Consider the following 15,917-nt stretch of genomic DNA (forward strand, 5'->3'; position numbering starts at 1 on the left):
CTGCTGCATTCTGTAGTCTTCCATTATTGGGTCTGCATCCAGTGCTGCAAGTTTAAAGTTGTATTTAGTGCATCATGAGGGTTTTCACTTCTACAGTGTAGTGGGATTCTTTTCAGAAAGCTTTTTGGTAAAATTTTGTGCTGTAAACAGACTGCTTTGTGCTGAAAATCTTAGTGAAGCCTCCAGGCTGTTCAGCTTTGAGAAGCCCCAGCCTGTGGACTCTGACTGTAAGTCTGGATGGATATTCCAGCTGGATGCTGTAACACTGCATCCTGCAGAAGAAGACACATGAAGCCTTTCAGCAGGTCATGCCTCTCCACAGGGTAGCTTTTCTAGCTCTAATACTGCAGATTCTTGACTCGGTATCATCTGTAATGGGCCTGTGTCATTGTGCTCTCAGCTGAAGACTCCCGAGTGAAGTTCTCAAAGGAAGTTTCCTAAATTCTACATAGGGTACCGAGAGTATGGGAAAGTACTCCCCAGAATCACTGGATATGTGTGTGAGGAGAGATAAGGGGGAGAGATCCTTTTATATCCTTTGAAAATGGGCAAGAATTGTACAAGTATAAGAAACAAAGAGTGCTGTAGCTAAAGGTAGATGCTCTCCTGCCCCAATTTAAATCCCAGATGATGTTAGGCTCCCTAGGGCTGCCTAGGGATTAACAGATCTAGCAGATCAACAGATCTGCTCTCCCTGCTCTGTGCCTGAAGCCATCTCCAAACTATCCTTTTGCTGGTTGGCCCATGACAACCAGCATGTTCCTTTTTCAAAATGCTGATCTCCAGGTTTCAGCTTCTGCCTGAGCAGGGTGACAGCTGCAGTCCTGCTCTCCCAGCCACTTCTACTCGAGCTGGGGGACTTTCTGCAAACCTGGGCACTGACTGTGGAGCTGCCTGCAATATGGAACCAGTGAGTTTGTTGAATAAGATTGAAAAAGAAAGTGTGACCGTAAGCATTTTGGTGACCAGTTCAGGGCTGGTTTTTGCTAACTTCCTCCTGTGGATTGCAAAATGCTTTTTGAGGAAATAAGGGAGCTAAAAGAAAAGCAGACAAATTGGTGATTTTCTTAGGCTCAACTGTGCATGTGTGGACTCTGTAGATTTTTGCTATCTGTTAATGAGGGTTCCTTCTTTATCCACAGGCAGCTATTCTCTCTCCATACGAGACTATGATCCAGAGCATGGTGATGTTATTAAGCACTACAAAATCAGGAGTTTAGACAATGGAGGATTTTATATCTCTCCAAGAATAACTTTTCCTAACATCAATGATATGATCAAACATTATCAAAGTAAGTTAAATCATTTAGTGAAGTATTTATTGGAATGCAGCCATTATTTTCTGTGAAGGAAATAAATTGTTTCTTCTTTTGTTTCAAAGCTTTTCTTATTTCTTTTTTTTCCCCTAAATAAGTTGGGGATACATGTTATTAAAGATAAAGTAAAACTGATTGGAACCCAAGTATTGTTGTTACCATAACTAGATCTAGTGCTGGTTGCTCAGTGGCATACCATTGGGAAATGAAGACTAGCTTTATAACACAATTCATCAAACTTAGGGTGATGTGAAGCTATAGTAAGAATTGCCTACATTGTAAATGAAATTTTATTTGAGAGTAAATTTTTACTCATAATTAGCAGAAATGCATATAGACTTGTGAATGTTGTCTTGTACCTAGTGTTGAGTGTGAAATTAGTTTTATTTTTCCTGTAAATGTGGTTTTTTTAATTATCGGTTTTTAAATAAAGAAATATTCTATATACTTCAAAGAAATAAAATTGCACCCACATAGAATGTATAAATTTATTTAAAAAAAGAAAAGGTGGCTAGAGGAAGGGACAAGTCTATCTATGTTTTAGCTGCAAAACTGACTTCTCATTCTACATAACCTCCTGCTGCATAGCTCCAAAATACAGATTTTTTAATCTTGTACCTTGAAATAAAGACAGGACAATAAAATGTAGGACATAAAATCACATAGTAATTTTTCAAAGCCATTCTGAGTACTTGGCCATGAAATTTTTCTGATTAGTTGGATATGTGTGCTAGCTGTTCAGCACAGCTGGAAAACCTGAGAATTATTCAACATTCATATAAAAGTTATAGCTGGTCAGTGTCTTGAGAAAAAATAATGTTGACCTACTTATGCTTGCATGCACATCTGTCTGAAAATGTGTTGCAAGTAAATTTAATGACAAACTCAAAATACAGATCCCAAACCTGACTCCATTGTACATCTTAATCAACATAGTATCAGGAATAAGATCTGATATTGTATTTACTTGGTGAAAATTGTACTAAGACCCCTTAATAATCTGACAGTAACCAGATGCATGTGATACTTTTTTATTAAATTTGCCTCTGAATGCAGAATTTCAGATCAGAGGCACTTAAACTCTGTGAAAGCACCAGAAAGGCTACATTTTCATCACAGCATCTGGTTATTTTGAACATTATTGTGGGCTGGCTGGTGCAATTAAGCAATGTTTGTCTCAAGTCATGTGGCACAGGAGTGTAATTTTGTACTTTGTTTTTCATTTGAAAACCAGGGCAATCAGATGGCTTATGCAGAAAGTTGGAAAAAGCATGTATTAGTCCCAAACCTCAAAAACCATGGGATAAAGATGCATGGGAAATTCCACGGGAATCGATTAAATTAGTGAAGAAACTTGGAGCTGGTCAGTTTGGAGAAGTCTGGATGGGTAAGTTTATTCTTTTGGAATGAGTATTTAACTCTGAAGGAAGTGTCATTTCAGAGTCATTCAGAAAACACAGTGGACATGAACCTGATCCTGTATGCTTGTAAAACAGCAAAATCAGGCTCAGAATATACCTTCTTGTGAGGAGGGAGGGCTTGTAAAAGAGGATAGATACCTGACAAGGAAGTGGAACAAATCCTTTCAGTGTCTTTTAAAGGGAAAAAATAGTGAATAAGCACTGTAATTTAGAAGGTCAAGGACAATAGAGTTTTTTGTTATGTTTTGAGGCAGAAATACAAGATTATAGTAAGATGTGGCTCCTGAATCTCAAAACCCATGAGCCTCACAGAACTTTGTTTCAAATCAGAAAGTGTTAAGGAACATGAAATAGAAAGAAACAATGTCTTTTAGTGAACTGTGGGTAGAGGTATCATGGTCCATTTGTGAAGAAGGTGCCTCCTGCAATGTGGTGCATGGTACTGCCATACTGGGAGAAGAAGGGAACAGACTTAACCCAAGAGTGTTGTCTGCCAGGGTGCTGCTCAGAAAGTAGGTGATTTATGCAGTAAGAAGACTAGAGGTTGAACAGCCCATACCTTGACTCATCAGGCAATAATAAAACTGTCATAAGACTTACAGGTTGTAAACATTAATATGTGCCCAGCAGAAAATGATAGCATTAATTATTATAGCCTGAATAACCTGCTTTGCTGGCTTACAAGCAGTATTTCCTCAGCCTTAGTGACTTCCTTGGCAAGGGGCTATGCCTAATGTCACATTCTGTGAAAATGGTTTAATCATCTTGCTTTTGAAATGCTGCCTTTTCTGACATCAGATTATTCTTTTGGCTTCCTCATTGCACGTTCTGTGTACTGTTCATTGCTTACACACTTTTTGCCAGTTAGCATCTTATTTGGGGTAAACTGTATCTTTCTCCCAAAGTCTTCATTAAGATGTTTTTTTCAGGCCAAGTCATTCTTAGCCTTTCCCCAAAACTGTTTTTTGGGACGTTATGTTTAAGTAGGAATAAATTTGTTATAGTTATAATAAAAGATCAGATTATGGTGATGATGATCATTATTAATTTCAAGACCTAAGGTTCTGTGGGCAGAGCATTTCTGAGAAACTTAAAAGTGTGTCCCAAAGCTGGCTAGAAGAGCTGTGAAGGGGTCTCTGGTAATCCATGGGAGTCTGACAGGAATGTCACTGCTTTGAAGAAATGCTCTCATTTAGAAAAGCAAAGCACAGACTGGTGCTGTGTGAGTGGAAGATTAAACACACTCAACTACAGTGTCAGTCAGAGAGCTCTGACTGAGTCTTAGGTGCAATGTTTTGGTATAAATCACGTAAAAAGTGCAAGCAGCACATCTCTGATGTAACATAGCCAAATTCAGTCTTTTATCTGCCTTCACAAGAGGAAGCTTGAGGAACCTTCTAACTATGATATACATGAATGACAGTTTAGATACTAGTCAGGACAAGTGCCAACCATTGTGCAGTTATTTCTGCCTAATAAACCAGGGCAACAAATGTTTAACTTGCACTGAAACACTGTGGAAGACTTGGTGGTAGGAGCTAATCACCTGCTTGAAAATGCAGATCATTTTGGGAAGTGACTACTTCTGCACATAGACACAGAAAATAATAAAACTTTAAAAGGGTGTTTCTGCTTCAAGATGCTTCCTCTTGTTTTTGTCATTATTTTAACATCTAAACTGGGCCTGAGCCCTATGTCTGAATTGCTGCACTGTGAGAAAAACTAATGTACTGTGAAAGCAATCGCTGCATTTCCTCTTCTTTGCTTTCTTTCTGAAGTGAAAGAAGATGATTTGCATGGCACAGATCCTCTCAAATCAGGAGCATGGTTAATCTTAGAACCAAGGAAGTTCCAGATGGAAAAGCATCTCAGGTCAGCTGTGTGGTGCAGGGTGTCAGCAAACACTGTGTATTGTAATGGTCACCCAGGGAGTTATGTAGAGGTACTGAGCAATAAGCTGCTTGCTGTGCTCTCCTTATTTGAGAGCTGGTTCTTACACTGCCTCCTCACAGAGAACAAAATTATTTTTCAGCCATTGTATGAATCAGAAATATAGTTCCATGGTTTTGTTAGTAAATAAATTTCTTCTTGATAAAGGATACTTAGAATTGTGCTTTCAGAGGGAACAGTGTCCCACTCAGAGGAATTGTGCTTTTGAGTAAAGAAAGAGGTAGAGCTACTGGGCAAAATCCCACAAAGAGCCACAAAGATGATGGGGGGACTGGAGCACCTCTCTTTTGAGGGAAGGCATAGGGGGATCTTTCAGTGTATGTAAATCACTGAAGGAGGTATGCAAAGTGGAGGGAGCCAGGCTCTTCTCAGTGGTGCCCAGTGACAGGGCCAGGGGCAAGGAGCACACACTGAAACTCAGGAGGTTCCTTCCAAGCACTCACTGTCTCAGTGGCCAGGCACAGGCACAGGCTGCACAGAGAGGTTGGGGTGTCTCCATTCTTGGAGACACCTGGACACAATTCCTGGACAGCCAGCTCGAGCCACCCTGGGGGTGTGGCAGACAGATGCTTTTCACAGGTCCCCTCTGTGTTTCTGAGGGATATGGGAGTATAGAGGTAATGCTGATTCTGCAATGTGAAGATATGCAATTATAGCTTTTATGGTCTTTTCTTTTTAGTATCTCTATAACTACTTTCTGAGCATCCATCAGAAAGTAGTTATAGAGGACATCTTTCTCTTGAACAGTTTGGAGGAAATTGACTTATGTTATGGAAAGAGTAAGAAAATCCTAGGAACAAAAAGCAAGCCTCCATATGCCCCCAGCACTTGGCTGTGTTCTTGTATGACCTGTGCAGAAAATCTGTTTTATGGAACGGGCAGGTGAATTTCCTCCAGCTCTGAAGAGTTACTATTACACAGAGAAAAGTTGCTATCAGTTTTCCATTTTTTTTTCTATCAATACAAGTGCAATTTTATGCATTTTATAGAGATTTTCTGGGTTTAGGCTACCAAGTTAGTGTTTATATGTGCATTTTGGTCATCAGTTGTGCAGCCTGAGCTTTCTGCCTTCACATTTAATGGGCTGTGTTGAGATGAGTGAGAGATGGAGCTGCTGCTGCTGCACTATTCTATTCAGCTGAGTGATGGCTGTAGGAGGTGAAGGAGTGAAGTGCTGTCGTGCAGTTGGATGCAGAGAAGCTGCTGTTCCTCAGACTCTTTCCCAGTACCCCCCTGACAGTAACTGCTCCAGCCATTATCTGCCTTCTAGCAGTGTCACATCTCCATAGCTCCAGCAAGTTGTTCCCAGTGTACCCTGCAGGGAATTACTGGAAAAGCAGAGGAAGGAGAAAGCTGCATATTAGAGGCTTGTTCACAAAGCTCTGCACCTTCAGTCCTGTTCAGAAATGGAAGGCTCAACCTCACTTGTCAATTACAAGTTGATATCACACCTTGGCTTGATTAAGCCCATGCAAGAATCTGGGAACAGCCTGGCTATGCATGACACTACCCTGTCTAAATAATAGTAATCAACTGCAAAATAAATACCTGAAACACTTAATTTTTTTGAGAATTCAATTCTAACAGCTAGAGAAGAACATGGCTCGTTGTGTGAGACATCATCACACGATCCTCAGACTTTCATGCTATTGCTTGCTCCACATTTGATTTTTAACAGTAGCTAAGACTGCCAAGAGACTGACTTCTGCCATGGTATGAAAGCTTTTTAGACTACAGAGTTCAGTGCATCTGGGCAGCTGCTTTAGTGATGTGAAAAACCAGAGCAGGGTCTATGTTTTATGCATTTTTGTTCCTAGTGAGAACTGATATGATGTGAATCATGATGCTCTGTGGTATTAATAATCCATGAAGAGAATTCTCAAGCAGGTCTAAGAGGAAAGTTAACAAGGCAAATGCAGTGATTATAGTGTAGTTTATTAATGAGTCACATCTTGCTTGCATCTCAGGTGTGAAACATTCTCTTATTCAATAAGCTCTGAATGAGAGTATAAGTAATGTGTGCTTTGGAAGTGTGTTTTCTTCTGCAGTTGTTATAAGTATCAGAGTGTGCTCACAGAGCTCATGGCCATCTTGTTTTGGTGTCCCATCACTCCCAATCCATGATGAAATAAATGAACAAGAGAGAAATCCAAGATCAGGTATTTCTAGTGCTCTCACCAGCTATTTCTTATGTACAATCCCACCAGAGGGTGAAGGTAGACTTCTTTACAGAAGAAAACCTCAGTATCACAGGGATGTGTAGTAAAGCAAACTACCTTTTTTAAAACAAAAGACCTGAGCTTGATGGATATCTTTAGTGAATGTAAAATACTGTTGCATAGTTAATGTTAAGTGAGTTGGTCATAATTACTTCACTGAAACAGTTGTATTAATTAGTGTGTTCAGTAGAGAATTCAACAAATTGAGAGTGAAGCTCATGCTCTGTTTTAGGGCATGGAATGGAATAGTAGAAATGATATAAATAGTCTTTCTGCTTCTTAGAGAGAAATATATTTATTTTCTGTTTTTCTGATAGTTGTAAATTATATACCTGGGCTTTAACAGTGGATTTGACCTGTAACTGTAATTTCTTACTATTAGGTAACTTAGAGAAATGTCTTTGGTATGTTTTGACCTGACCATGTTTGGAAAAATAGATTTAATAATCATGCAGGTGAATATTTTGTGATTGTGGCATAGTGGATTTTCTCAGGTGATGATCCTTCTTCAAAAAAGATACAGTGCTCAGAGCAATCACTTAAGATCTGGAAGCTAGGTCCTTGCTTTGCCACTGATTTCTTTTGTTGGATAATAAAGAGCATAAGGAAATGTTGGGTTCCAGTTTAGAGGTGTATCCATCATGGCAATGATCTGGATTGTTGCTGAATAAGGAAATGAGGCTGTTTTGTTGAGTCATGAAGGTTTTCCCTCTTCTGAGAAATATTTCTACAATGTTGCAATGGGTATGGTGAGGGATAAAAGTTGCATTTATATCCCTATTTCTCTCTCTTCTATTTCTTCATTTTTCAAATTATATGACTTTGCAAGATGAGCTTTAGGGTAAAGATAAACTTTAGGATCAGTGCTTGCTACTCTGTATTTTTAATGCTACTTTGACATTTGTTTATTGTTGTAATCTGAAAATAATTCACTGCTTTTCTCTTTACTGATGGTTGCTTTTTATATAACTAGAATGTTACGTTCTAAGGTTTGCTAAACTGAGAAATGAGCCACAGCCACAGTCTCCTCCACTCCTGGCACGGGCTGTGTGATAAGAAGTTATCACATTTTAAATCTTGTGCTGAGCAGTGCAGGATTGCAGTCCTGGCATTGTGTCCTTGTTGGTCACGAGAACCATTTAGCTGCCCTTTCCTGTAATGCTCCATTTTGAGCACTGAGGGTTACAGGAAGGATTGTGAGCTTGAGACTGGCATGTATGAAATAAGTGCAATCATGGGATTTAAGATACTTCAGAAATTTCCAGCCAGCCCTTGGACTCTGTTGTTTTGAGGCAATTTAAGTGGACATTCATTGAAATGTGCCTTGACCAAGTGTTTCAGAGGCTGCTTGTGAATGGAAACTTGGTATGAAATAAGATCATTTGGTGGCTTTATTTTTTTTCAGATAACTGATTTCTAAAAATAGGGAATGGATCATTTTTCTCTGCAGTGCTGTAAAAGTTGCAAAATAAAAAGGAATTCTAGCATAAATATTTGTGCTACATCTGGCACTTGTTTTCAGGCTCTTAGCTATTCCTGGAATCCAGCCTCACCTGCTTTACAAATTCCTGCTGGTCGGGACACCGGGACACCGTGGGCTGCAGAGTGACTTCAGTGCACTGATGGTGTTCCCTCCTTGTAGGTTATTATCACAACAGTACCAAAGTGGCTGTGAAGACCCTGAAGCCTGGAACAATGTCTGTGCAAGCCTTCCTGGAGGAAGCCAACCTCATGAAAACACTTCAGCACGATAAGCTCGTTAGGCTTTATGCTGTAGTGACCAAAGAAGAGCCTATTTATATAATAACAGAGTTCATGGCAAAAGGTGAGAAAAACATGGGATCTGCATGCTGATTTGGGCTGAGCTAGAGGACCAAGGTAGACCTTGGTGTTGGATTTGTGCTGAACACAGAGCTGATAACACAGAGATGTTTTTGTTATCACTGAGCAGGGCTTGCACAGAGCCAGGGCCTTTCCTGCTTTTTGTGCTGCCACACTGGGGAGGGGGCTGGGGCTGCATAGGAGGGTGGGAGGAGACACAGCCAGGACAGGTGACCCCAGCTGACCAAAGGGATATCCCAGACCTTATGGCATCATGTTCAGTACAGAAAGTGGAGGAAGAAGGAGGAAAGAGGGACAGTGTTTGTTTTCCAGAGTAACCATTCCATGTGTGGGGCCCTGCTCTCCTGGAAATGGCTGAATACCTGCCTGCCCTTGGGAAGCACTGAATCAATTCCTTGTTTGGCTTTGCTGGTGTGCACAGCTTTTGCTTTTCTTCTTCCTATTAATCTGTCTTTATCTCAGCCCATGAGTTCTCTACCTTTTACCCTTCTGATTCTCTCCCTGGTCCCACTGGTGGGAAGTGAGGGAGTGGCTGCCTGGGGCCTGGGTTAAACCACGACAATCTGCAAGCAGTAGTTTAGTGAGCTCTTCTGCTTCTCCTAAACTAGTTCCCCTTCTCTGTAAAGAAAGGAATGATAGAGTTATTTTTGAGTGTTCAAATATAAAGGGAAGGAGCACCTATCCTTAAGATGGGCTGAGGCTTTAATTTTATGACTCATGACTGCATTTGTGAGATAAACCATTTCTACAGTTTTCTTAAATGCAGCATTTTCTATTGTTTCTGAATCTGAGGATAACCCCCAGAATAGCTCTGGTTCCTTTGCACTCCATACCTAACTTTTGTTTCTGAATCATAGCAAGGCAATTAAAACAAACCTTAGGAACTGCCCTGTGTGGGACTTGAGTGGATAAAGGTGTGTGTAGTAAGGTGAGTGAGGAATGGTCCTGCAGGGGTGGCTGCACTATGAGGAAAGGACTCTATAGAGCATTACTACACAAAATATGCAAAGTTTCCTTCTCAGATTATCTTGGATAGTAGTTTTTCTTGTTCTGTTATGTTTTCAAGCAGTTTTGCTGGTAATTTAATGAACAAATGTTGAGGCACTTAGTCTGTATGACTTGGAAAGGATTGATGTATGAGATTCTCCTAGACAGCTTTGCTGATGGTCCAGAGTAGGATGCTGATCAAACTCAGCCCCATTGAACTGAGGTATGGTCTCGTGGGAGTTTTCTACAGCCAGGGAAATAGCAAAACTTGAATGTCTGACATGCTGGTTTGGGTGTTCCTGCCATTAAATCATGCAAAGAGACTGTCTTGCTATAGTCAACCTGAAAAAACATCAAAATACTTCACTGCATCAGTTTTGTTTTCCAGAAAATTGGGGAACCAATGTGACATTTATTTTTGTAATAAGATGCACTGATCTAATCTTTCTCTGTTTTAACAGGAAGTTTGCTGGATTTTCTGAAGAGTGATGAAGGAAGTAAATTGTTGCTTCCAAAGCTAATTGACTTCTCTGCTCAGGTAAAACTTAAAAAAATGTGCTCAAAGGTTTTTTTTTGAGGTTACTTCTCTTAGAGTCTGAAGCTCATACTAGGCCATTTTATCCTAAGGATTTTTGCATTACAAAAGTGCAGTTTACTGGGCAATTTTGAGTAAATACAGTTAATTGAAAGGAGGAAGCAGACAGAAGAGTTTTCAAAGGGAATATGTGGTTAAGCTTAACTCTTAGATGCTGCTGGTGACCTGTTCAGATGGCAGCAGTACCCAGCTGCCTTCCTTGGTGAAAAGGCTGCTTTCAATTTGAGCAGCTACAAATTGAAAATGTAAGGACAAGTTTGTGAGTTTTGCTCAGCAAATCCTTTCAGAATTATTGAATATGTCATTTTTTACTTCTTAAGTTAGGTTAACTGGCCAAAGTCCTCTTAACCTCAGTGTGCTTTTCTTGGTTTCAAATTCTTAGGTAAATTATTGTGAAATAATAATTCTGCTTTTGCAGGTTGTACTTCATGTTAGTAGTAGGTAAAGATGGCATTTCTAGTAGGTTATTGTTAACCAACCTTTTTTGGGGTTTTTTTCAATATGCATTAGAGTTTACAGATTGCTGTACCCCAATATGTTAACTTGTTATAACTCATGAGGAAAGATGGGAAAACAGTAATAGGTATAATAAAGCATTAGGAATTTATACCAAAAATTCACAATATTATATGAATTTTTAATGTAATTATTGCTATACAAATAATTATAGGATTAGATATTAGGAAGTATTTCATTATTAAAAAAGTCGTCAAACACAGGAAGAGGCTTCCTAGAGAGGTGATCAATGCCCCAAATCAGTCATATTTTAAAAGTCATTTTGTCAATGTCCTTAATATATGCTTTAATTTCTGGTTAAAGTGGCCTGAAGTGGTAAAGCAGTTGGACTAGATGATCACTGAAGGTCCTTTCCAACTGGAACTATTGTATTCTATAGTATATTATATATCACCTATTGTTATGTATATGTTCAATATATCAAATATAGGTTTTTGTTTCGCATAGACTCAATGGAAGAGCTATTTTTCCTATAGTTATTGGTTTAGTGTGGCTATAGGCTCTTTAAATTTTCTGAACTCTTCGGGAAATTTGTCCTTGAGAATTTATTTTTAGCGGGATAAAAGCTTTGTAGATGTGGAAAACCTGCAGGATCCCAGGTCATGGTCTGAAGAAATGAGTGACAGTGGGCAGAAAAAAGGTAGCTTTGAAAATAATGTGTAAAATTCAAGAGAGAAAAGAATATCTGGGAGTGCTGATGTGAAAGCAGACCTGAGATGTGGAGAGAAAAGCTCATGTGGTTTCACAGCAGACCTTATAACTGGAGTTAGGGACGTTGTGTTCATTTTAAATTAATGCTGTGTTTTCAGAAATGTAAGGCTTGGAAAGGGTAATGAGCTAAAGAGCAGCTCTGTGTACACTGGGTGATTTACTTGGGTAAATCACTTCAAGATAACAAGGGTCAGAGATTGTCATTCTCAGAGCTTTGAAGGTCACTTCCACTTGTCACCCTGAGCTGACAGCAACCCCTCACAGCCAGTTCCTGCACTGGGCCCCAGAGGCCAGGACCTTGTGCTGCTCAGGTGACATGAGAAGTCCCTCTTGTCATATGGGATGTAGACCATCAAGAGAAATTCCTGAGACTGGCTTGCAGTCATCCCAAAGGGATGTTCAGGAATGTCAGAGATACTGGAATTTTTCTTGTGGAAAGAATTTGTAGGGTTTTTGAGCACATTTGTAAAGAGCCCTTAATGCCCCTGTGTGATAACAGGAGTGTGAGGAACAGACTTGCAGGCTGCATGTGTGTGGTTCCAGGCCAGAGGTTTCCTTCTCACCAACACAGACGTTCCACCAAGGTTTCTCTCTCTGTGTCAGTATGAATTAATTGATAGGTCTTTAGGGCAAAAGATGGACAAAAATCTTTTCAGACCTCTGCTAAGGTAACCTGTGGATCACACTTTTCCTGAGTGTAGGCTGTGTGTAAAGGGGAACACAGGATGTGTGTAGTTTTTTGGCGTGACTCTGGTTTGTACCCATGGAACACTAATTTATCTTTACAGAAGTGATGTTAACCTCTCTGCAGAGCAAAGGGGAAAGAAATTTGGAGAGGCATGTTTCAGGAGAGTTTAAAATTAACATGGAGGGAAGCTTGTGGTGAAGAGGTGAAGGTTCTTGTTCTTAGATAAGATCAGGCTTTTTTTTTCCCTTGGTGGACACACACTTGAGCTCTTCATTACTCTCTGATCATACCATTCTGGCAAAGCACTTTGCTTTATCCAGGCTCCTCAGGAACACTGAAAATGAAGGAAATGGTAGCTAAGCATTAGGTATTTTTTTTCCCTCATCCATCTGTGATTTTACAAGACACAGGAGGGACTGGGAATGGTAGAAGGGGAGAGGAGGATGTGGTCTCTGTGACCATTAGCTGGGTAAAGAAGGCAGTTGTACAGGAAACCCCAGCTGAAGCTGATTTTCCAAGTCAAGAGCACTGTGGGATGTTTTTTGCATTGCATTTGCTGCTGTTTAGTGCTCCTGAGCTCATTACACCTTGGCCTTGAAGAGTCTTGAAAACAATGTGTTTGCAAGAGGTGAAACATTCTGACTTTGCAAAATCAGGGCTGCTCCTCTAGGTGAAACAAACAACATTTTGAAAGTAGGCATTTTTTCAAGCAGCTGATGAAATACACTGCTGCTCTGCTGTACTGACTTAGCTGTCTAGTTAGGTGAACTCACCTGCTGATGGACATTTTGGAGAGAGAGCTGTTACTGGGCTACACTTACATCTAGTGCCTACCCCAACTTACAGCTGTGGGTTCTGGACTTGGGTGGTTTACTTTCTGTACTAATGGTCATGATTAATGAAATCAGGTTTGTGGAAAAGATGGCAAGAAAATGCTTGCTGGGAAGGTGGTCCAGCTCAGTTTCTAAAGCAGCCTGCTCTCTGACAGAGCTGAAGGTATCTCTTGTGTTTTAATCAGTGCATATGGATAGGGGCTGGGGGAATTTAGCTATGCCCTGGCAAAGACAATTTTATCCATTGGAGATGAATGTTAGAGGTCTCTGAAATGAAAATGTTTTAAGGGAAACTGAGTTTTGCAAGCATATCTTCAAGCACATTCCATCTACCTTAGTACAGAGTAGAGCTGTGGCATTTCCTGTAGGAGTCAGCACCAGCCTGGCTCCTTCAGTTCCTAAAGCGACTGGAAGTCTCAGTTTTACTAGCTGGTTTCTGTCTTGCCTCAGAGGCAATTTACCAGAAGAGCCTCCAGTTCTTTGTTTCACATTTCCTGAATTCACAGTTGTTCCTGCTTGATGAGATCTGCTGAAAACACATGACACAAATTCAGCAAACCTTTTGTATGTGCAAACTCTTCCTGCTTCTTATGCAAATCCATTACCTTCTGTGTGGGATGCACATGTGTGGTGGCTGTCCTTAGGAAAACTGTGCCTGTTTTTACTAAACAAACTCATCACTTTTGAAAGGGTCAAAGCTTTGTCCTAAAAACAGTCATTTCTTCTTACTCATGCAGTGCTGATAGTTTCATTAATTCTTCTGTGATCTACAGCTTGACTGGCAACTTCTTTCTGTCTTCCAAGGCTACAGTGCCATTGAAATAATGGTAAACTTAGAATAAAATTAATAGAGATTTTTAATGCAGTGTTACCCTCTCTACCCTCGTTTTTAAAGTCATAGTAGAAAGTCATCCCTAGATTACAATTAATTTTAAGTCTTATTTGGCATTGTAATGTTTCCAGTGTGTATTCCTTTTCATGCTTCTTTGAATTTTAATGATACACTCTAATGTCCCAGTGCATAATTATATACATTACTTTTATAATAATTTCTTTTCCCTGTGAATTTCCCTATGCTTTAACTACATAGCTGCTTGACTGGGACAAGAGGAATATGATTTTGCAGCCTTTCCTGACTTCACCTTTAGGATAAGCACTGCTACAAACTGAAAATTGTTGTTACACTGATGTATCATTTGAAGATATGCAAGAGTTTTCAATGGCCAGATACAAAGGGTCTGCACCCTCTTCACAGATGCAGAGTCCCAGGAAGATGAACTGTCTTTTTGAAAACTCTGTGATCAAGAAGTATTTTTTATTTAATTTTATTATGCATCTGGACATTATTGAAAGGTACAGCTTTTGAAAGGTTGATCCCAGACCAAAGACAGCCCTGTCCAGATCAATAACACCTCCACAGTCTCCTGGAGGACTTTTCTTTCATTCTTACCCTGGGTGCACAGTTCCTAATATGTAGAGATTTGTTTGGGGTTTTTTTGAAAGGATTTTATTTGGGTATTTATAGAAGTGTGTGTCAGTACTTCATTAAAGGTGACTGGGAACAACTTCCTTCTTGGCAGTAACACTTGAGCAGTGTAGGCAGAATTTTCTTTTAAAGGCCACAAAAGATATTCCTGAAGCCCAAATTAGCTTTCCCATTCTGCTCCCAAATAGATGTTACATGTAGCTGAGCAGTCTTGACAGGTACTAATGATCATTAAAAGAGAGGGGAGAAGGCTTTAATTTTCTTTTGTTCATATGAATTTCTCTAGCATTAACATTTCATTTGGCAATGAAAACCCAACAATAATCATTAGAAGTTATCACGTGGGTTCTGGCAACCATCTCAATCAAAAAATCTCTTTTTTTTTTTTTTTTTTTTTTTTTTTTTTTTTCCTTCCTTCCTTTCCTATAGGCAAAGGTTTAACATGACCAGATGTGCAAATTCAGTTGTTTGGTCACTGTGTTTCCCCTCCTTCACTGATTCAAAATTCCTTGCTGTTAATTTTTTCCTACTTTGGAATTTTCTGCATTTTTCAGTGAGTCTAGCACAAATGAGAGGAAATAAAATTGTCTTTCCAATGGCTTTTCTTTGTTGGACTTGGAAACTAAATATCACGATCACAAATGTTTCTTTTGTGAAGTGATTCTTCATTCCCTATCCAGCAGTTCACCCAAATGTTGTATCTCTGCAGGGAAGAAGGAGGGAAGCTGATTGCTCTGTGGAGTTTGATGTATTTTTGGTGGCATTACCAGACCTGTCTACATTTTGGGTGTATCTGCCATGCTGGCCAGTCCAAACTCAGCATCGGTCTCACAGCAAAACCTTCCTGTTCATCTCTGCTTCCTCCCCAAACCCATGGAATGGCTTGGGGAGCAGACAGGCAGAGCAGACTCTAAATTAAATACTGCTCTTCTGTCATGTCTGTAAGCCCCTAATAAGAATCTCTGTGGCAATTACTCTCTAGCAGCTGCTTCCTTCATTAGTAAATGTTTGACTTGCTTCTAGAAAATGTGAAATGCAGGTGTGGCTCATTCTCTTCATCAGCGTTTTCTTCTTGGTTTAGTGTGAGAACCCCCCTGCCCTGTACGAGGGCAGTGTCACACTTCTCTGAAGAATGTCTCTGGCTGTAACAAGAGGTTTGCAGTGGAGGAAGTGGGAGGGCAAGTGGCTCTATTTTTCCATTGCTTAAACCGAAAAAGGGGAACAAAGACTGTGCAGTTTTGTGTTGTAAGTGGTGGCAGCGAGTGCCTTGGCAGCACCCCTTGGGGACTTTTTAAAAACGAATAAGCAGAAGTGATGTTCTTGTCCTCTTCAAGTTTGGTCAGCTGCTCTGCC

The 15,917-nt window shown here is 40.0% G+C and overlaps 1 protein-coding gene across 6 annotated transcripts in view; it reads left to right on the plus strand.

Moving 5' to 3' along the window:
* Nucleotides 1-15,917, plus strand: part of LYN (LYN proto-oncogene, Src family tyrosine kinase) — a 49,599-nt gene that overhangs the window by 23,750 nt on the left and 9,932 nt on the right. For all 6 annotated transcript variants that reach the window (XM_018910196.3, XM_018910207.3, XM_018910188.3 and 3 more), the window contains exons 7-10: nucleotides 1,143-1,292; nucleotides 2,551-2,703; nucleotides 8,549-8,731; nucleotides 10,197-10,273. In XM_018910196.3, the coding sequence (XP_018765741.1) occupies nucleotides 1,143-1,292; nucleotides 2,551-2,703; nucleotides 8,549-8,731; nucleotides 10,197-10,273 (563 nt within the window). The remainder of the gene's footprint in view (nucleotides 1-1,142; nucleotides 1,293-2,550; nucleotides 2,704-8,548; nucleotides 8,732-10,196; nucleotides 10,274-15,917) is intronic.

The sequence above is a fragment of the Serinus canaria genome, chromosome 2 (genome assembly GCF_022539315.1).
Source record: "Serinus canaria isolate serCan28SL12 chromosome 2, serCan2020, whole genome shotgun sequence".
NCBI classification, from domain to species: domain Eukaryota; kingdom Metazoa; phylum Chordata; class Aves; order Passeriformes; family Fringillidae; genus Serinus; species Serinus canaria.